General features: G+C 35.8%; 1 protein-coding gene across 3 annotated transcripts in view; it reads left to right on the forward strand.

Annotated features, from left to right (window-relative positions):
- The first annotated feature begins 4,026 nt into the window (after nucleotides 1–4,026).
- The window catches only part of EZR (ezrin), a 67,649-nt gene continuing 50,408 nt past the window's right edge, over nucleotides 4,027–21,267 (forward strand). For 2 of the 3 annotated variants that reach the window (XM_074309411.1, XM_074309412.1), the window contains exons 1-2: nucleotides 4,027–4,163; nucleotides 5,773–5,854. In XM_074309411.1, the coding sequence (XP_074165512.1) occupies nucleotides 5,843–5,854 (12 nt within the window). In that variant the 5' untranslated portion in view covers nucleotides 4,027–4,163; nucleotides 5,773–5,842. Of the gene's footprint in view, nucleotides 4,164–5,191; nucleotides 5,318–5,772; nucleotides 5,855–21,267 lie in introns of those variants that run through there. The other variant, XM_074309413.1, reaches the window with a different exon arrangement.

Raw genomic sequence — 21,267 nt, forward strand, 5'->3', positions numbered from 1 at the left:
GCAATTAGGGCAGTTAAGTAGTGCAGTGGATAAAGTTCTGAGCCTGGATTTAGAGAGATCTGAGTTCAAATATGGCCTCAGATAATTATTTGCTGTATGACTCTGGGCAAGTCATTTAATTTTGTTTGCCTCAGTTTTTCATCTGTAAAACGAGCTGGAAAAGGACATGTTCACTCACCCCAATACCTTTGCCAAGAAAACCCCAAATGGAGAATCAGTGAGTGAATAATAACAAGAAGCAATTGTTGATTCCGGATTGGAGATCAGAAGAGAGTTTAAGGCTGGATATACAGATCTGTGGTCATCTGCATAAATATGATAGTTGAGTTCATGAGAGATCATGATATCATTAAGACAATACTGAGGGAAAAAAAAAAGAAAACCTAGGACAGATCCTTGAGGGACAGCCATAAGTAGTGGATATGACTTGGAAGACTATCCAACAAAGGAGACTGAGAGGAAATGCTCAGATAAATAGGAAGAGAACAAGGAGAGAGCAATTATCAGGTTAATGTATGGAGAAGAGAGTATCCAGGAGAAACAGGTGATCACCAGTGTCAAAGGCCATCAAATCAAGAAGGATACAGTGTTCTATGGAAAGGACATTAGATTTGGCAATTAAGACATCATTGGAAAATATGGTAAAAGCAGTTTCAGTGGAGTGTTGAGGATGTTTGCCAAACTGAAGAGAATTTAAAAGTGAGTGAAAGAAGACAGGGAAGAATTTAATATAGACAACTTTCTTAATGAGTTTAGTGGAGAATAGGAGGTGAGCAGGGACAACTAGATCAAATGAAAGTTTTTAAGGATGAAAGAAAGATGGACATATTAATAGGCAGCAGGGAAAGAAGAGATTGTAGATTTAAGAAAAAGACAGAGACAGAGGCAGAGAGATAGGGAGAGAGAGAAAGAGAGTGTGTGTGTGGGGGGGAATCACCAATCTACTAGAGCAGTTGGAATATAATGGTATCACTTGTTTGCATTGAGAGACAGAGATGAAAGAGGAGAAAATATAGAAAAAAAGAAGGATCTCTAAGGTAATGTTCTCTTTTTTTTCAGTGACATATGAGACAAGGTTCTCTCTCAGCTGAAAGCTAGGAAAAGGCAATACCATAAGATACTTGAGACTCTGTGATCAGCAGAATAGGGAATCAACTGAAAAAATATTAAAGGATTGCCTTTCTACTGTGAAGACCCAGTTGAGATTATGTAACATAAATATATAGGAAACCCAGTTAGTATGTGACTTTCTCCTACTCCGTTTACCATAATGTAAATAAAAGGAAAGGATTCAGATAATGGGAGTAATCTCAGATTGTGGTTTGGCAAGGCAGGATCAGTGATAGGACAAGGATATTAGGAATTTGAGTTGAATGATTTTTATCAAGGACCTGAGATAATAAAGGAAAAATATTGTAACCAGAGGTGGGAAGAGAGTATAGCTAGGACAAGGATGATGTCCTGGGAAAGAACTGAGAGGACAGGTCATTGTGGCAATAAAGAATAAGAGTTAGAAGTTATAAAGCATGAAGAAAAATGAAATGATAAAGATTGTGAGCAAAGGAATTCCAGAGTTCATGAACACAGAGTATGTAATATAAATTATATTTTTACCCTTGGCAATTGATCTACACCTACAGAGCTACTGACAAAAATGAATTAAAAAAAGACTCTGATGCACATGAATAGTCAACTGATCATTCTTGAAAAACCTTTATAGCTGAAAATTCTGGACAGGCCAGTTTATTTAACAAGTCATGCATCTGGTAATGCTTGGCTTCCCTAGAATCAAGGTTCATTATAACTTCAAAACTTAAAGGATAACTAGTGTTCATGGTTTTAAAATTCTGTTTTTTAACATAGTGAGTTAATGGAAGTCCAATATAAAATTTGATATGTATGTCACATTCTGCTTTTTCTATCTTAATCTCTCACATATGCCCCCTTCTCTTCTCTGACTTAACCATCTTGGTGAAATGCCTAATACCTGATATCTCAAGCACTTCAAAATCCTGCTAGTTGGTTTCCTAACAGACTTGATCACATCACATACATAATTCAATAAATTCTTTTGGTTTCTATATTACCTCAAGGACCAATTCAACATCCTCTGTTTAGTTTTTAAAGCTTCTCATAATATGCTTCATTACTATTTTTCTGATATTTTTACACCTTACTCTGATCCCTATACTTTATGATCCTTACTCTACTGTCCTAAGAACTCTATCCTCCTTACCGTTGCTTCCTTAGGACACATCATCTCCTTTTTTTATTTAATAGTTTTTATTTACCAAATAGATACATGGGTAATTTTACAACACTGACAATTGCCAAACCTTTTGACATCATCTCCTTGACAAATTTTCAGTCTGCCTTTATGTCTGGAATATTCTTCCCTCCTCTTCACCAATTTCTGGCTTTCTTCAAGTTTAAGTTAAACTCTCTTCTTCAAGAAGCCCTTTCCAATCCTCCTTAAATGTTAGCGCCTTCCTCTGAGATCACTTCTAATTTGTTCTATATCATAGTTCCTAAATAGTTGTTTATGTGTTATCTCCTTTATTAGATTGGGAGCTGGGATTAGTTTTGGTTTTTTTTTTTTTTTTTTTTTTTTTTTTTTTTGCCTTTCTTTGTATCTTAAGACAGCACATAGTGGATGCTTTAAGTATCATATTCTAGCTAACATTTCAGGAACCTTAAGTATTGGATTTATGTCTTTTTTCATTATCATTATTTTTTTCATTATCATTACACTTTATCTTGTTATTTCTAAGTTAAATTCCTTCTGGTAGTTAGTTGCTTATATACTGAAGCTTCTCCTCCGGAATTTCCTAGCCAGCCCAGTTACTGTTTTTAATTTTCCCTCAGCTACTTGTGTTGTGTGTGTGTGTGTGTGCACTGACATGAGAATTCATCAGTGTTGTGCTCTCTATGCAGAAACGTCTTTCACTGATGCAGGACAGTAGCTCTTATGTATCCTATTTTAGAAAGTAACCTAAAAGGTTAAGTGCCTTGGCAGTGGTCACAGTCAGTCTCTATTGGAGTAGAACTTAAATCCAAGTCTAACTCCCAATAACTAACTATACAACATTGCCTCTCGGAAACTATTTAATTTTTTAAAAGTCTTCTAAAATCTTCTGAAAAGACTATAGAAAAAGTTTCCCGATATCACATTTAAGTAAACTAAGATAAAAATTACTTGACAAATATAACTCTTAAGCATTCAGCCATGAGGTGTTTTCCCTTTTTCTTTGGAAAACTACAGGCTGTTGGATTTTTCCCCCAATGGAATGCCATTGTTCTGGAGTTGAAGTGTACAGTTTTGTGACATGTAATCGACCCAGGTACAGGTACAGCAAGCCCACAATGGTGGACAAATTCCCAGAACTCTAGTGCATCATTAGTCATGTAGGGAGGTGGGTGGGGGTGGAGTGCGGAGAGCCGTCACTTCGGGCCGGAGAACCACAGCAACAAAGACTAAAGAGTGAATAACAATGTAACAACTTTCAGGATTTTCCTGGGACTTGGCTGTGCTCTGGATGATACAGAATATCTCACACTGAACAATACGAATGTATCTTGGCTCTCCCTTAGGGGTTAAGTCTTAAAAAAAAAAAGGGGGGGTAATAGTTTGACATAAACCCAGTAAAAAGTTCTTGGGGATGTGGGGACAGCAATTGGGACAAAGCCTAGGGAAGAAGCAAAGGCGGCCTTGAAAAGAAAGAAGGGAAAGGAGGGAGGGAAGGAGGGGGAAATCTCTCCCAGAGTTTCAGAGATTTACTGGGAGGGAGGAGGAGGTGAGTGAGAACTGCCCGAGCCAGAGGAACACAGGGAGTTGTTTGTGTGAGGGAGGAGAGAAGGGGGAGGGAAGGGTGTAGGAGAGAAAGGAGAGCGCGGGAGGAGGGTGAAAGAGAGAGGGAGGGAGGGAGAGAGCTGGCCCAGAGTCAGCAGCCATATTGCCCGCACATGCACGCGCGCACACACCAGGAGAGAGGGGCGGGGCGGGGCGGGGCGGGGCCCGGTACTCGCATCCACCCGCCCTCCCTCCAGCCAACCTGCCCCCGGTCTTAGGGAGCCGAGGAGCCGGAGCGGGAGGTCCGAGAGGCGCACTAGCCCACTGACTGCCTGCGGGACGGAGGAGCGAGGGCTGAGCTTGCATTACGCGGGTAGGACTGCTGCCCGCTTTACTCCCGGGCGGCGGCGGAGTGGGAGGGTGGGCGAGTCGGGGGGATGAGCCCGGACCCTGCGCATCGCTGGGACTGCTCCCTTTCTCGCTCTGTGGGAGAGAGCCCTGGCGACAGGTGTTGCTGGGATTGGCAGTTACCCTCCGGGAGTGGAGTGAATGGAACTGGGCGGGATGGGGGAGTCACCATCTTCCAAAGTGTCCCCACGCCCATTGTAGGGGGACACGCCGGAGAGTGCCCTCTTCCTTGCTGCCCTGCGGCCGCTGCCAGCTCCTCCCGACCTTCCGACCTTTGGGACCGAACCCAGCTTTCGCGAGTGATCGGGGTCCTCATTTAGCTTTCTTTTCTTTTTCATAAACTCTCCAATCCATTTACCCCCCACCCCCGGCCGGGGGTCTTCTGAATAGTGACTCCGTGGGCTCCCGGACAAAGTCCAGCCGCGTGCCTTTGGCGTGGAAAGTTCTTGTAGACGCCACCTTCTGTTTGACCTAAATAAATTACAGGTTACATCGGATTTTTTTTTTTGGGGGGGTATTATTGGCGCTTCCTCTTAATGCCTACTTTAGATACTTTACCACCACCACCTCTTTTAAAAAAAAAAGTTAACATTTATTTGTTAGCGTTATTTATGCTATTTATGTTAAATATTTGTTTATCTGCCTCCCCATTCATCTTCTTCCTCCCAGCTGCCGGACTTCACAACATTTTGGCTTTCAGTGCCCAGGACGTCCATCTGTCCGTCCCTGTCTTCTCTCCTCCCTTCAGTCTCCCATATTTTACCTTTCCTAGGAGTCTGCTTCAAAAATTGTTTCTTAAGGGATTTGTTGTGATTTAAATCCTTGGACAAACGGTCGTTGGTTGAAGTGAAACTAAGAAAGTGACTAAGCTGCCTTGAAAACGAAAGACTTACTTTAAAAATCCCCGTCTGTCCTCCTCCTTTCAGTCCCTCCCTCTCCTGCTTTCTCCTTCCCCTCCCCGCGGAGGAGAGTTGAGTTTTATCCCTCCAGACGTGGGACCGCACTCCTTGGGAACCTTGACAAAAGCAAGCCTACACCTGGCCTTGCCTTTCTCCAGGGTCCTTAGAGAAAGCCGCTTTGACATAGTTGCCCTAGAGCCAGACAAAGAGCGGGCAACAGGTTGGCACACCGCTGATTATTTTTTCTCTCAACCTGCCCCCTTTTTCATCTTTCCTTCCTCCCTCCCCCCTTTGATTCAGTGATTCTTCCCTTGGGTCTGGAGAGATTGTCTGAGGGTACTTTTGGTTTGTTTGGTTTTTTAAAATATTAACTTGTATTTTCTTTTAATTTTTGGTACTTTTGATTTTATGGGTGTGGTTGAGTAAATGACCTTCCTTGGTGAAGGCTGGGCTTTTCCTCTCTTCTTGGGTGAGGCATTAAAAAAAAAAAAACAAAAAAAAAAACGGTGGAGTTCCTCCATAATTACTGGTCTGGTGACTCATCCCCAGTTCCCCTGTTGGGCCTGTTTTTTAAAAACCCCAGCAGTCTTGGGACAGACTTCAGATCCCTGTAGTTTGTCTGTGGGAGAAGGAAGGCCTTCTTTCCTTTGTAAACGGGACTTTCTTTCACTTTAGGGAAAGAAGAGAGCTCCTTGCATGAAAACTTTGTTTGGAGGGATATTAAGGAACAAATCAAGAACTGAAAATGCCGAAACCAGTAAGTAATGCAGTTTTATCATTTCCGTCTAATTACTTTGGATGCCCAACAGGTTCCATGTTGGAAACTTTGTGGTTTTATATATTTTATTTATCTTGATTTATCTGTCTATTCATCTACTTATTTAAATGAAAGTGACCTTGAACGAAGCGCTTAGACAATGGTATTTGAAAGATAGATTTTTTTTTTTTTAAGGGGAAAGTAAAAAACATACAGAGTCTCCTTCTGTTGTGTCTTTATGTGTTGAAACAGAAACATCAAGGAACTAAGATTATGCTATTTTACCTACTAAACTCTACACTGAGGGTTCTGGTCCACCATGAAAATTCACATTTTGAACACTACTATAATTGGGACCAGTTTATTGTTCAGAAACTTCTTTGGGACTATTCTTCTGGCTTCTGCATTTTAAAAATTGCATTCCTGGCTTCTGAAGCACTGCATCCTAATGTCCTTTTTTCTTTGTTTCTTTAAATGGTGAATTGAATCCATGAAATTCATAGGAAGAAGGAATTCAAAATAATCTGAAGTAGGTCATTTGAGATCAAGGATCTGAAATTGAATTAAGCTTCTGTCTTTTTCTTTGTAATTTAAAGTCACCTTGAAGAGAAGTCTTTCTCTAACAGATTGCAGTAGAATTCCAGTCCCTTTTATGAGGCCCCTTCTAAGTCACTAAGGTCTGACTGAATTGTTGGACTGTTAGCAGATAGAATGCCAGGGCTAGAGTCAGCAAAACTCATCTTTCTGAGTTCATATAGCCTCAGTTACTTATTAGTTGTATGATTCTGGGCAAGTCATTTCACTCTTTTGGTCTTAGTTTTCTCATCTGTCAAATGAGCTGGAGAAAGAAATGGCAAACCACTTGTAATATTTTAGCCAAGAAATGCTCAAATGGATCTTGAAAAGTCAGACTAGACTGAAATGACATTAACAAAAGCAGTATTCCCATCTATATACCAATTTAGAAATGGATTTGAATTGTAAAAGGAGACAGTACCTCAGTGGGGGAATATTCTTTAAGGTTTTGGTGTGTACAGTGGGATGCGTTTGAACTATACTTTTTGCAGCATAGAGATTGTATTGACTTCATATATGTTGAGATCTTTTTTACTTCCTTTGTCTGAGAGGGCTGGCTTGTCTTGCTTTTCCTACAAAGTATTGGAAATGTCCATAATTGTCCATGTATGACTTGTCACTTCTTACCAAGGCTTATGTGCCTTATTGTGCTTTGCCACAAGGGGGTGGTTTAATCAGTAATCTGAACTATACAAGAAAAGTAGAAACAAGATCATGATTTTCTCCAATGATCAATGTTTTTAAAAAGTGGATAAATTAGTTCATTTTTGAAATGCAGTGGGGAAACTATACTTTGGGGATTTTAAGTATCATGAGATACATGGGGATTTAAATTTGGTTTTAAACCCCCCCTTTTTTTTTTTCCAACTTAAGAGTTTTCAGGATTGAAATTTTATTCTGTTAAAAGTTTCTCTGGAAAGTCTAACTTTAATACAACTAACATTGTTCAGTTCATAGGAACATAGGTTTCATGCTGGACAAAACCTTCCAACTCACACATAGCATGCTGAGTTTAGAATCAGGAAGACCTGAAGTACTCAGTTGTGTGTCCCTGGGCTATTCACTATGCTTGCCTCAGTTTCCTCAACCGAAAAAAGCATACTAATAGCCAACTCTCTTAAAATGTTGTTGAAGGGACCAAATGAGATATTTGTTAAAAAGCACTTAGCACAATGCCTGGCACATAGTACATGCTACATAAATGATTTATGTCCTTTCCCCTTCACATTTTCTACAAAACAAACAAGTGGTCCACTTTTGTCTTTCATTTTTAATGCTTAATAACTATCAGTCTGATTAAATTGCCCTGGAATTACTTATGCTGTGACTTAGTAGATGTCAGAAAACTGACCTCTTTGATATAATTTCCTATTGAGAACACATCTGGGAAAACATTATTCACAGGGATAGGTCAAGAGAGATGATTCCTTCTAAAATAAAATATTTTTTTAAAATTGTGATTTGATGGGGGGAGGGAGTGTGGTGGCGGGAGCGGGGTGGGGAGGGAGAGGGAGGGAGAGGAGGTAGAGGAGGAATCAATGAAAGGACTAGATGAGCAAGAGTAGAGCCTTTGGAATGGAATAGAAATTCTAGCAAGAACTCTACTCACTTCCTCATTTTCCCCCTTAATAGATTATTAATTTTTTTTTTAATGGCAGGCATGGTTTTACTCTAGTTTACTCTATTTGAGGATTCCTAATTTTTTTTTTTTTTTTAAACATGGATTTGGGCAGTCTGGAGAATGAAGTCTATGGACTTCATCTCTGAATGTTTTTAAATGCATAAAGTAAAATACATAGGATTAAAAAGAAAACTAATTATCCTGAAAAGCTGTCATCATAACATTTACTAAATTATAGACAGTTACAAATCTTTCTTGAATTGGTAGAGTTTTCCCTTACATAATCCATATTAGCAAGCAAGCAGTTGATACTTGATGATCCAAATTGAACATTTTGCTGGTGATAAGGGGGGAAGGGAGTCCTCTGCATTTGTTCTCTCTGAGGACCAAAAGAAGCTAACATTTTGTGGGTGTTCCTGTCATAAAAGTAGATTTTTTTTCTTCCTATATGCAGATTAGTGTTACTAATTAATACTCAGGAGACTGGTATCACAACTCCTTATAGCTTTTCTTTTCAAGTATCTTTAGTCTGAAAATGACTTCTATAGACCATCTATTTTGATTATGCATTTTTCCACTTACTGTAGTAGAGAAAAATTAGTCTCAGAGTTTTTCCTTTGAAGACAGGAATTATTTGAAAATTTTTAGTGTAGATTTGGATCTGCATTGGAGCACATAAAACACCCACATTTTTTAATGAATTTCAATTGAACCATTTTCAGAGGTAGTCTGAAAGACCATTGAGGTCCCTAGTGGGTGATGGATGATCTTGCTTTCCCTAATCTACTACCTGCCTTTCATGGCTAACAAAAATTCAATTGGAAGTGTAATATTTCTATTAGGTAGTCTTTATACAGGCTTTCAACAAAGGTCCAACAATACTGTCCGTTTCTTTTTAAATTAGGATTCCTTTGCTAGATACGAATTTTTTTTTTTTTTTGGTAGGATGGGACAAAGAAGTTTTTAATATAAGAATAGATACATTTAAATGTTTTAGGTTTAACTGTGAACTTGACTTTAACTGTTCCTTTTCAACTAAACCAAAGTATTTTTAATTATTGTGCCTACATATCCACATCGAATCATTCAAACAGCTGACATATATACATTTTATATATAGCCATCTCTTAAAAAAGTAATTTCCCACTTTAAATACAATTGAAATTAAATCAAGTAGGATGATGCTATCCTAAACAGATATACATTATTTATGTTGAGATGAATATCTAGGAGTCACAGAAATAGCTAAAAGCATTGTCTGAGAAAAAAAATTCAACAGGTCAGGACAATGTTTTATCGTCCATCATACTTTTCTGAGCTCCAGTAATGTACTTTCAGTACACAATCTGCTATTTGTTGTTCTATGATCATGGGAAGTCCCAAACTGCCTTATTTTTATAAACACTGTTTCTTTGCTACTTTCCAGGTTAAGCTGACCTATTTTCTTTCCTCCCTCTCTATTCTCTACTTCTTATAGGGGTCATATATTTGCAAACCTTGTAGGGTACAAACAAAAACTATTGTAACCAACCTCTGAAACTGTGTTGTGAAAGAACTGAAAAGGGTATTGTCTTCCTGGCCTAAAGATTTAAGGGACTAAAGGTTTTTTTTGGTTTTTGTTTTTTATCTCTTTACATAGCCCAGGTAAGAAAAACTTTAAAAAGTGAGTTATCTCTAAAAGGCTAAAGAGATGGCTGCTTTGCTTTTTAGTTTTGAAGTGTTTGACTTACCTTTGAAATTTTCTATTCAACACCAGTTTCTTTTTCTTTTAAGTAATTACAGAATTCACTGAATCATTGAATTTCAAAACTAGAAGATTATCTAATCCAGCTCATTCATTTTTTTGCAAATGAAGCCAAAGAGAAAAAAAAAATGATTTATCCAAGGTCACATAGCAAGCTTTTGGCAAAACTATACCTAAAATTGAAGTCTTTTGATTTTTTATCTTCTAACCTCTGGTTATTTTAGTCAGATTCAGTTACAAAGGCATTTGTTTGACATTAGAATGTGAGCAATTGATATTACTTTGTCTCTCTGGTACTGCCTGGATACTGACAGCCTTTTTTTTTTTTTTTTTTTATTCCTTCTGTAAGTGATAATATTAAAAAGGTGTATGTGTTTAGTTAAGGCTAATTTGAAGCTTGATAAGTATTATGCCTATCAATATCTTTTTTTTCATTCTTTCCCCCTAAATTACTTTGGAATAAATGCAAGATTTTTTTCTCTGTACTATTGAGGGGAGTGGGAGGTCAAAAATGTGCCTCTTTGGTTTTCCAAAAGTCAGCCTGCTTAGAATTAAACAAATTATTGACTATTAGTCACACCAGAATCAGCCTGAATTTGGGGGGAGAGGGATAAACAGGAAAAGCTAGGTTCAAATCCAGCCTGTAACCAAGTTTCATGACCTTGAATAGGCAATTCTAAGACTTATCTACTAAAATATAGACAGTTTAAAATCTCTCTTGGGTCTTGGTACTTTTCTTCTCTTATTCCCTTTCTTTCTCCTCTTTCTCCTCCCTCTTTAACTGGACATTGGTGAAGAGGTCCTTTGCATTTAGTTTCTATTTTCTTCTCTGATTTCCAACCTCTTTCACCACCATCTCTGCTAACACACAAATATGCACACACATACTTAAAATTTATTTTAGAATTGTGTCTTAGAAAATACTGGCAAAACAATTGGATGCGGTAAATACATTGTACAGTATATGCACTATCTGCAATTTAACTCTATTACCTCTCACCATCGACTAGCAGAAAAGTGCATTTTTATCATTAATTTTCCAGAACTAAGATTTGATGCTATTGCATATGACCTGAATTTTGGTTTGTCTTTTGGTATTTTCACTTATAATATCATAGTCATTTATGTACCTTATTCCCCTAGTTCTGCTTTTTGTGTTCAGTTCATGCAAATCTTTCCACATTTCTTGAATTCCTCATATTTATCATTTATATTGGTTTATTTTTTTTTAAATTTCATTTGTAATAAACATTATTACATATATTTTGTTACATATGGGACCTTCCGTTCTGTCATCTCCTCCTTGGGATATAAGCCTGGTAGTGAGATCATTTGATTTAAAAAGATATGAATAGCTAAATTAAGTTCTTACAGACTTCTTGTACCTTTATCAGATTCCAGGACTGTTCCAAAAACATCCACTGATGAGATAGATGTGAACTTGAAACTGTGAAGTATCTTTATGGTCACTATTTTGAAACCAAAGGGCAGATTAGAATAATCAGGAATGTCATTGTTGTTATTTGAAATAAAACTAAATTGAATTTGGAGGGAAAGGAAGAAAGAAGAATAGATCTTAAACCAGAGCAAGACTGGTTAAGACTAAGAAAAGTATGCCCTGATTTCAATTTCTCTCTCCAAGGAGTCAGTTGCAGGACTCAAAGGCAAAAGAGGCTGGAAATCTCATATGGGGCATAAGAAAAAAATAATCTTATAAACTTTCCTTCCTCATTACTTTTCTTTCTCCCTTTTCTAAACTTCACCATTGTTTTTAGCTTTTTGCCCTATATCTCTATGTAGATGTTTAATTGGTGCAATGATTCCTTCAAACTCAGTTCATAAAATGAGTACTCTGCTTAAAATTAAATTTTTTTTATTTGCTTTACTTGGCCTAGTAAGAATTTATTAAGTGTCTACTGTAGGCCAGGCACTGGGCTAAACCATAGGTATACAGAGGCAAAAAGACAATTCCCCCCCTCCCCTCCCCTGGAAGCTCACAATCTCATGGAGGAGACCACAAGCAAACAAATTTGTACAAGCAGACCATATACAGGATAAATAGGAAATAAGTAAGAGAAAGAAGGCACTAGAATTAGGAGGAATTACGAAAGGTTTTATGTAGAAAGGATTCTAGTTGAGTCATAAAGGAAGCCAGGAAAGTAGGAGAAGATAAACAAGGAGCACATTCCACTCCACGGTTTGGAGATCCCTTTTCAACCAATTTCTAGTTTTCTGAGGCTAATCACTGAGCTCATTTCTGCCTGTAGCATATATAAATGTGTGTGTGTGTGTGTGTGTGTGTGTGTGTGTGTGTGTGTGTGTATCTATATATATATGCACACACACACATATATATACATACATATTAAGTAAATAGAGGAAACACTGAAAATGATGTAATTATTAGAATGTAGTCTGCTCATTTTTGTATTTGAGTGGCACATAGGTACTTAATAGAAATGTTTTCCAATTGTCTATTGAGATAGATTATCTGTCTCAATAAAGAATCAACTATCTATCTGCTTATCTAAAGAGAGAAATTTTGATTCCAGACTTTTATAAGCATCCTCCTCCCAACTCCAAATTTAGAATTTTCACTGTGGTTTCAAATCAAGAATCTGAACATTGTGATTCCTGTGTGAAGTTAATACTTCTCTCAAAATCTATATATAAAGGTTCACTTAATATTGAAAATTATTTAATAATTGATGTTTAAGATGTAGGAAAACTTTGAAAATATTTATCTATTATGATAGAGAATATTTATTTACTACTTCTAGCTGTGTTTCCAAATAATTTTTATTCTGAAGGTGGTCTGTTTCAAAAATAAAGCATTACAGTTAATTTCTTAAGGATTTTTTCAAAAAACATTTTAGAGTTAAGGGATGCTAACAGAATAATAGGAGTCAAAGTCCTTGGTGGGAGATTATGAAATCCAGATACTTTATCCTTCATGAATATAAAGAGGAAGGTTTTAAAATTTGTGCTTGTATTATTGTCATACTGCATTTTACTAGAAATATTTCATTTTCTTGGCATTATAAACAGATTCCCAAAAGTCTGTGTATGCATAGTTTTAAGTTCTTTTGAGCATTAGTAGTGCCTGAGATTCTTTAGAATCAAGGGGAAATTTTTTCCTATTTGGGAAATGTTGAACTTCTGCTTTCCTTTGTAAATTTGGACAATATAGCATCATTATCCCTCATTCCATATTACCTCATTCCCCACTATGGGGAACTTGGTGACCAGATTCTAAAGTATTTTCTTTATATTCTAATTTCCTGAGAGCATGAAGCATATTACATTCTAGAAGTCTATTTTAAGTGATTAGGTGAAAGAGTTGTTTTAAAGGAATTTAACAAGCTTATTGAGGAAAGCAGTAAGGGAGTGGAAAGCAGTCTTCAAAAATTAATGCCTTTTTTTTTTTTACATTACAAAATATATTTCTGAATATAATAATCCCCATCCCTTCCCTAGTAAATCATATTTGCAACAAAGATTAAAAAAGAGAGAACAAAACAGTTCAACAAACCAACCACTAGTTTGATTGCCTGGCATTATGCGAAATATTTCATATCTATACTTCCCTAGCTCAAATAGTAGATAGAGCTATAAAGAATATCCTGAAATCTTAATTCAATAGATTGCAAATTTAATAAACGTAATGTACTTTATAGCTGAATAGGAAATTTATCCAATGAATTATAAAATAATTGTACTTTATCATGTTTTCTAGTAGAATCTTTAAAGTTTTCCTGCTATCAAATCTATTCATTTTCCTTCACATACACCACTGAAATAAAATTTAAAAGTGTTTTTAAAAATCTATTAATTAGAAGTATATATTAAATAAATATTTATCTTAAAAATGTAGAGCCTTAGGAGAGAATTGGTCTGTGAACTGGTCTTTATTACTATTGATATTTATAACCTAATGTATTCTGGGCTTTCTAATAAGAGTTAATAATTTATTTATGATAAATAAAAACAGACTTCACCATTGGTAGTTCTTTGGATTATCTTATCAAAAGCAATGCCGTTCTTCCTTTTCCAATTTTAATAAAATTGTTTTATGGAAGCAAATGGAGATGAGATAGGAGGTAGATAGGTTAGTGTTCAGGGGATTTTTGCTCTTTGCATAGTCCTATGTATTTTTGCTTGTTTTTGTGTTTTGATGTGACTACTCTGTCCTGAAGTAAAACCACCTACTTTGGTTGCTTCTTTACTTCTTTAACCTAGGGAGAGGCTAGAAGGATCTCATTAATGAATGAATTAGGCTCCCCTCAGTTGTTGCTGCCTCTGGTAATGTAAATATCTGCTTAGGTCTTTTAAGAAAAGGGGTGTCCAGAAACACTTTTAGCCTTTAATAAGATTTTTTTTTAATCCCCCCTCCTGCCAAGAACATCTATCATAAGTTTCTGTTAATATATTAATTCTTTTGGGACTGATCTTGTGCATGTTATTTAGCACATTCTTCCCCCACCCCTCTCTCCCCTCCCTCCCAGGTTTAGTCTAGTGTATATAGAATCATAGATTTAAAGATGGAAGAGACCAAGACCATCTAGTTCAACTCTTTATTTTTTATATTATTTTTTTGCTGAGGCAATTGGAGTTAAGTGACTTGCCCAGGGTCACACAGCTAGGAAGTGTTAAGAATCTGAGTTCATATTTGAACTCAGGTCCTCTTGACTTGAGGGCTGGTGCTCTATCCACTGTGTCACCTAGCTATCTTCCTAGTTCAACTCTTTACCTATTCATTTTATAGTTGAGGAAACTATAGTCCCAGAGAGAACAACTTATACTCAAAGTCATACAAGTAGCAAAGCAACTGAAGCAGGATTTGAACCTCAGCCTTTTGAATCCAAATTTAGTGTTCTTTCCACAGACTTCACACTACCTACTGTAGTATGTCCCACTATTAGATTAGATAGATGAAGTAAGAGCACTGTCTTCTAAAGTGACTTAACTGCAAAGAACTTTGGCGTTTGAAATATAGTGATGGAGCTTAGACACAAAGATTGGTTTAAAAATGTAGACTAAATATCCCAGACATTTTAGAATGCCAGAGAAATTTGGGCGGTGAGGAGGAAAGAGAAGTTATGTTCCTCCCTCCCCTAACTCCCCTATGTTTCCCTCTCCTCTTTTTTATCCCCTCTCCTTCTACCCTTCCACTTCTCATTTCTCCTTTCTACTCTCTCCCCTCCTCTTTTCCCTCTCTTCTCCGCTGTCCCTTCTCTCATTTTCTTTCCCTAACTTAAATGATCTTATAATGTGACTCATATTGCAGAATCATCTAAAATTCTGTGTTGGCTTTTTTGTACTGATGTGATTTTATTTTTGATTCTGTTGAACTCACTGATCAACCAAATATATATTTTTTAAAAAATGGATTTCCTCTTTTAATTTGCCTAAATATTTTTTTTAACACTGTTTCTCTTTTATAATGTCAAAAATGCTCTTCAACTTGGGAAAGGAAAAGATTAAATAGAAGAGGGAAAGGCAAAAAGAAGAGCAAAAGTCATAGTTTAAAAAAAAGAAGAATTTAAGTATAAAAGTTAAAAAGGCATAAGAGGAATATAAATATTAGAAAAACCTAAGGAGATAAAGAGGGAAAATTGGACTGTTGGGAGAAAACTGATGCAGAAAGGGAAAAATCAGTGCCCTGTTGCCCTTTGGATAAAATAGCAACTCTTGTTTGGCATTCAAAACCTTTTACAATCTAGTTCTACCCTGTCTTTCCAGGATGATTATATATCATTCCCCTTCATTTGTTTTTGCTGGGACTAAACTGACCTACAGAGCTATATTGCCTGTAGACATTTCAAATTCCATTTCAGGGCCCAGTGTTTCCTTAACTGTAAAATGGGGACTATAATTGTACCTCCTCTCAGGGTTATTGTGAGGATCACATGAGATAGTTGTAAAACACTTAGCACAGTGCCTGACACATAGTAAATATTTAATGAATTCTTTTGTCTTGCTTGCTTGATTGTCTCAAAGGAAGACAGGTAGGATTTGTGTAGAAGTAGTGAATTGGAGACTTGGGGGATGAGGAAGACAAGAGCAGGGACAGAGAGACAAATGGGAAAGAATTGTTAAAATGGTGGGAGGAATGAAATGAAGACATAAAAATATAAGTAAAAGAGAAACCGTGGAAGAGATTGGGAGCCTGAAGAAGGCACATGTGAATTAATATGTGATTGACAGTAATAGAAGGTTGGTAATAAAAGCCCTAGACAGAAACTCAGCCCTGCCATTACTTGGCTGATTGTATGACTTTGGACAAAGCTGTTAAGCTTCTGGGCCTCAATTCTTTTGTGTTTAAGATTAAGAGGTTGGACTGCCTGATTTCCAAAGAAGCTTCCAATTCTAAAATGCTTTACTGTAATTCTGTGATGCTAGGGGTGAGTTGGTCATTTAAAAACAGAATGAAGAGGGCTATGGGTGCGGGAGACAAAATGACGATCTTTTTCTAATAGAAAAAGAACAAAAACAAGAGAATTCAGTCGGAGAAATGAACAAGTTAAAAAAAGAGGTATTATAAGGGAGGGGGGATAATTTGGAACTCAAAATCTTACAAAAATGAATGTTGAAAACTACATGTAACTGGAAAAATAAAATACTAGTAAGAAAGAAAAAAGAGGAGCAAATTTTCAGCCTTAGAATATAGAATACAGGAGAAAGAATGGATGTATCTAGAATAGGAGAGGGCAGAGATAGTGACCATTAAATATAAATGCAATTTTTTAAAAGGTTTCTTTTGACAAAGGGAGTTAGAACTAAGAAACCCATCTTGGAGCCATCTTTATAAAAGCAGCAAAATTTAATAAAATAAAAGAGATTGGAAAGACTCATGAATATACTTCAATTTTTTTTTTAAGTAAAAATTGTTTTTCCTCTCTTGATCCAAAAATTGATTTAAAAAAAATAAGATTGGAGAATGTCATCTGAATTTTTTTTTTAATGGAAAAGTCAGACTTTATATTGTTACCTTGGATAAGTTAGATAAAATTTAAAAACACTTATACACAACCCCTATAAACTAGACTTTTGCCCTGATCTTTGTCTAACCGATGATTCATTCAGCTACTATCTTTGTACCACAATTGCTATTTCAGTCATTGTAATCAATTTCCGTTTCATATGGAAAGGTCTTGGTATGCTCATTTCTTATCACTTATGTATGATAAGATGACATTTTGCATATGGTTCTCTGTCTCAGACCTAATTGTCTGACAATATTTTATTAGGAGGAAGCCCCTACAAATGCTTTTCTCTGTATTCATTCATTAAGAACAAAGGATCTTTTGTGATGCAGTATTGCTTGCTAATCCCAGTTCTTTACAGGGTCACCATTTTTATAAATTCTGTCGTCCAGAAGCTGCTATAAGAGGAGGTTTTGTTGATGCTGAGATTATATTTCAAAAAAGGTTTGAGAGGGGACTCCTTGATAGAGATGGTTTGAGTTTCTTCTGTCCCATTTACTAAGATATTGTACAGTGACAGATATATGGCATATATTAAAATAAAGCAATTTGTACCTTTGCAGCATCTGAGTAATTTACCTGTGAGATCTCAGACTTGGTACCATCATGTAAAATTAAATGTTTGGTCTATTGTATAATCTGCATATAGATGCATAATTTATTAGATCCCACACCTCAGATGGTTTATAGAGAGAGGAGTGGTAATTATGGGAAAGAGAGAGAGAAATAGTTTGGACCATCTCCTACATAGTACTAATGATCTCTTTTGGAGGGATGATTGTGGTATAGAAACACAGTGGAAAAAGCCATTATACTTCAAGTGGATTCAGAGTCTGAAGACTTGGATTAAAATTCTGTCACCACTTATGTGACTGAGCATCTTTTCATTGCTTACAGTTCCTACATCTATCAAAGTTGTTTGTCTTTAAAATTGTATAAAATGAATTGTATGAAATGGTCTGGTTCTGTTCACTTCCCTCTGTGTCCGTTCATCTCAGATTTTTTTTTTAAATTTTGCTGAGGCAATTGGGGTTAAGTGACTTGCCCAACAACTAGGAAGTATTAAGTGTCTGAGGCCAGATTTGAACTCATGTCTTTCTGACTTCAGGGATGGGGCTCTATCTACTGCACCACTTAGCTGCCCCTCAAATTTTTCTGAAATAGTCCCTTTATCATTCTTTATGACATAGCAGTGTTGTAGTACATTCATATGTCATAATTTGTTTAGTCGTACCCTGATTGATGGGAATTAGTTTCCAATTCTTTTTCATTGTAGAAATAATTGTTATAAACGTATTTGTGCATCTGAATCCTTTTCCCCTTTTAAAAATTTCTTTATGATATCTCCAGGTCAAAAGATGTATACGATCTAGTAACTTTTTGAACATAGTTCCAAATTGCTTTCCAGAATGATTGACTCAGTTCATAACTCCATCTACAATACATCAATATACCTGTTCCCCTCTCCACCAATTGTCATTTTCCTTTTTTTTAATCAGCTTTGCTAATCACAAGGATTTAAAGTAAAACCTCAGAGTTTCCCTTATATTTTATTACTTACTTTATGACCTGCTCGATACTTTAATTACCTTGGGAAACATTAATGGAAAAGAATAGAATCTTAATTTTCAGTATAGTTTATCATCTACCATTTAATCAGCATATAAGAAACAGCAAGAGAAAGTCAACCAGTGAAAGGATGCAGGTGAGGAACAGTGAAAAGAGTGCTGTATTTGGAGACAAAGGACATGGGTTCAAATCATGACTTTTACTTTGTGACAATGGGCAAGTAAGTTATTTAAATTTTTCTGGGTCTCATTTTCCTCATTTACAAAAAGAAGAGACTAAAACAGACGCCTTTTAAAGTCCCTTCTAGCTCTAAAGCTAGGGATCTTAAATAAAAAACTCAACAACCATTTGGGACCTTTCATTCTCCCTTGTTGACTTCCTTTGACTGTTCTTGTAGACTGGTGTCACCTAGTCTCTGTTGATAACAAATATCTTTATTCAACAAGGATTGTAGTTTCTACCACTTTTGTATTTGTTCACCCAAAGAATAGGGGGTAAAGGGTTATGTAACCAAATTCCTTTCCATAGAAGTTAGAAATTAATTGTTTTTAGTAAGATTCTAGTATGAAAGTGAGTTGAAAAACTCACTGAGTTTTATTATTAAATGGAAAACCAGAGTTTCAGCAAAGTAGTAAAGCTTTAAATGATAAGTTTCTAAATATCTTATAAGAGGTTGCATGGTGTTTATAAAAAATGCAATTTGATAAATTGTTAGCCCTCGTGGGGGAACTGAGAGGGAAAGAGAAAATTTGAACTCAAAATTTAAAAATAATTAATAAAAAGTGATGAGCAGATTGAGTTTAGAAAAAATGGAAAGATTTGAATGAAATAATGAAGAGTGAAATGAACAGCAGTATTGTTTGAAGAACTGTGAATGAATAAGCCATTCTGATTATTATTATAAATATATAATAGAAATATAAATTCTGGTTATTATAAGTATAAATACTTAAATCAACTACAAAGAACCTATGAAGGAAGATGCTATCTATCTCCAGAAAAAGAGTTTGGAACTTAAAACATAACAAAAAAATGAAGTTGAATCTTTAAAATAAAATTTTTTAAAATATTTAATGAAATATATATATGTGTGTGTGTGTGTATATATATATATATATATATATATATATATATATATATATATATATATATATATATGTACTAGGCACAGTAAAATAGTGTGTGTATGTTCATAGTACAGAATTATGGTTTGCCTTTGGCCTAAAAGTTAAATTAAGAAAAAAAATGTTTTTCAGTTACTTTTTATAATATTTGATTAATAGTGAGTATTAAAAATCTCTTTGGTACTCTGTAGGGGAAATTGTTAAAACTGAGCAATAGATTATTGGCATAGGCAGGGGAGATCCTGGTTCCAGGTAGAACCTAGAATGTATCCTTTGCTTACCAAATTATTAAATGCCTTACTGGGAATCTTTCTGTCTATTCCAAAGTATGTATTAAGTACCTACCCAGGGGCTGATCTGACAGGTTTGACCCATGCCCTTGCTACAAGCATCCTCAAAGGTTTTTTCTCCTTGAAATTTGTCTTTAGCAGGTATCAGCTATTTCTGTGATTCCCTGCTTTAACAGGCCCTAGGGTGTGATGATAATCTCTTTGGAGCCCCTGGGGCTGGGGACCAGGTTGATCTCCTGATTGTGTGCTTTTCAGTCCTTCCTTCCCCTTCCTATGACTGGAATCTTCTTGTCATAAGTGAATAGGACTTAAAAAAAATACCAGCACACTTATATAAACACATAGTTCTCCTGGTTCTGTTTGCTTCATTCAAAATCACTTTGTACAAATCTTTCTAGATTTCTCCCAGTCTGAGTACCCTTTTAAAAAATCTCCTCCCAAAAGTCTCGTTTAATTTATTTTTTGTTACATTTTAAGTTCCCAACTACCTCCCTTTCCTCCTGTACCATAGATGTGTGTGTATGTATACATGTATATACATACACACACATATAGTTGATTCAAATCAATTAACATTAAGCACCTACTGTTTGCCAAGCATTGTTAAATTTTGTGAAGGGAATGTAAAAACAAATTAATGATTTTATCCAAGATTTGGCTCTTGTTAAATAAAACACTTAGTCAAAAAACTTGGGCTCAGTATTTTTGCAGAATTTCACTACTCATTTAGCTAAGAAAATTATGTTTTTGGACAGCTTGCATTCTTAATTTGGGTTTTGAAAAGATTAAAGTTCTGAGTTTTCCACTTGTGTTTTTAATAGAAAGATGGAAGAATAAAGACTTTATGGTTGTACTTAAAAACAAAAAATACCAACCTCCAAATCTTTGTGAGGCAAAACCATCTGGAATTTCCTCTTGAAGAAAAAAAAAATTCTTTTTCAGGTGTAACTGCCATACTTGCTATACACATTGCCTCATTGAGAAAGAGGCCTTTTAGAAATGATTTTAAGATTCAAAGTTGATGACATCCTTAAAGAGAGGGAGCTTTCTTTGCCTCTTTCTCAGTGACTGGCACCTGATAGTTGCTTAATAAATATTTATTCATTGATTTTTTTTTTTTTTTTTTTTTTTTTTGGTCTTATACCTTGACTCCTTCCTTCCCTACTGCAACAAAAAGGAAAAAAGCTAGCAAACTTAATGTGTCTTGATTTAAACTTCTCATTTTTATATGACCACTAGTGTAATCAAACTTGTAGATTTAGAGAGAAAATGTCCGCATTTCTGATAAGTTGTGATGTTTCTTCTGTATAGCTTTAACTTCCTGGGGGAGTCTGGACTACTGGCTAAATTAGATTATTTTAAGCCTGACTTTTACTTTATATTTCTGGGGACTCTATAATTTGCAAATCACAAAGCTAAATTTCACATCTGAAAAGTTTAAAGCTAAGGATCTGAGTTATATCTTACTCAGATAAAACTGATTATTCATCTACCTGATGGGGG

The sequence above is a fragment of the Sminthopsis crassicaudata genome, chromosome 4, assembly GCF_048593235.1.
Source record: "Sminthopsis crassicaudata isolate SCR6 chromosome 4, ASM4859323v1, whole genome shotgun sequence".
Taxonomy (NCBI): Eukaryota; Metazoa; Chordata; class Mammalia; order Dasyuromorphia; family Dasyuridae; genus Sminthopsis; species Sminthopsis crassicaudata.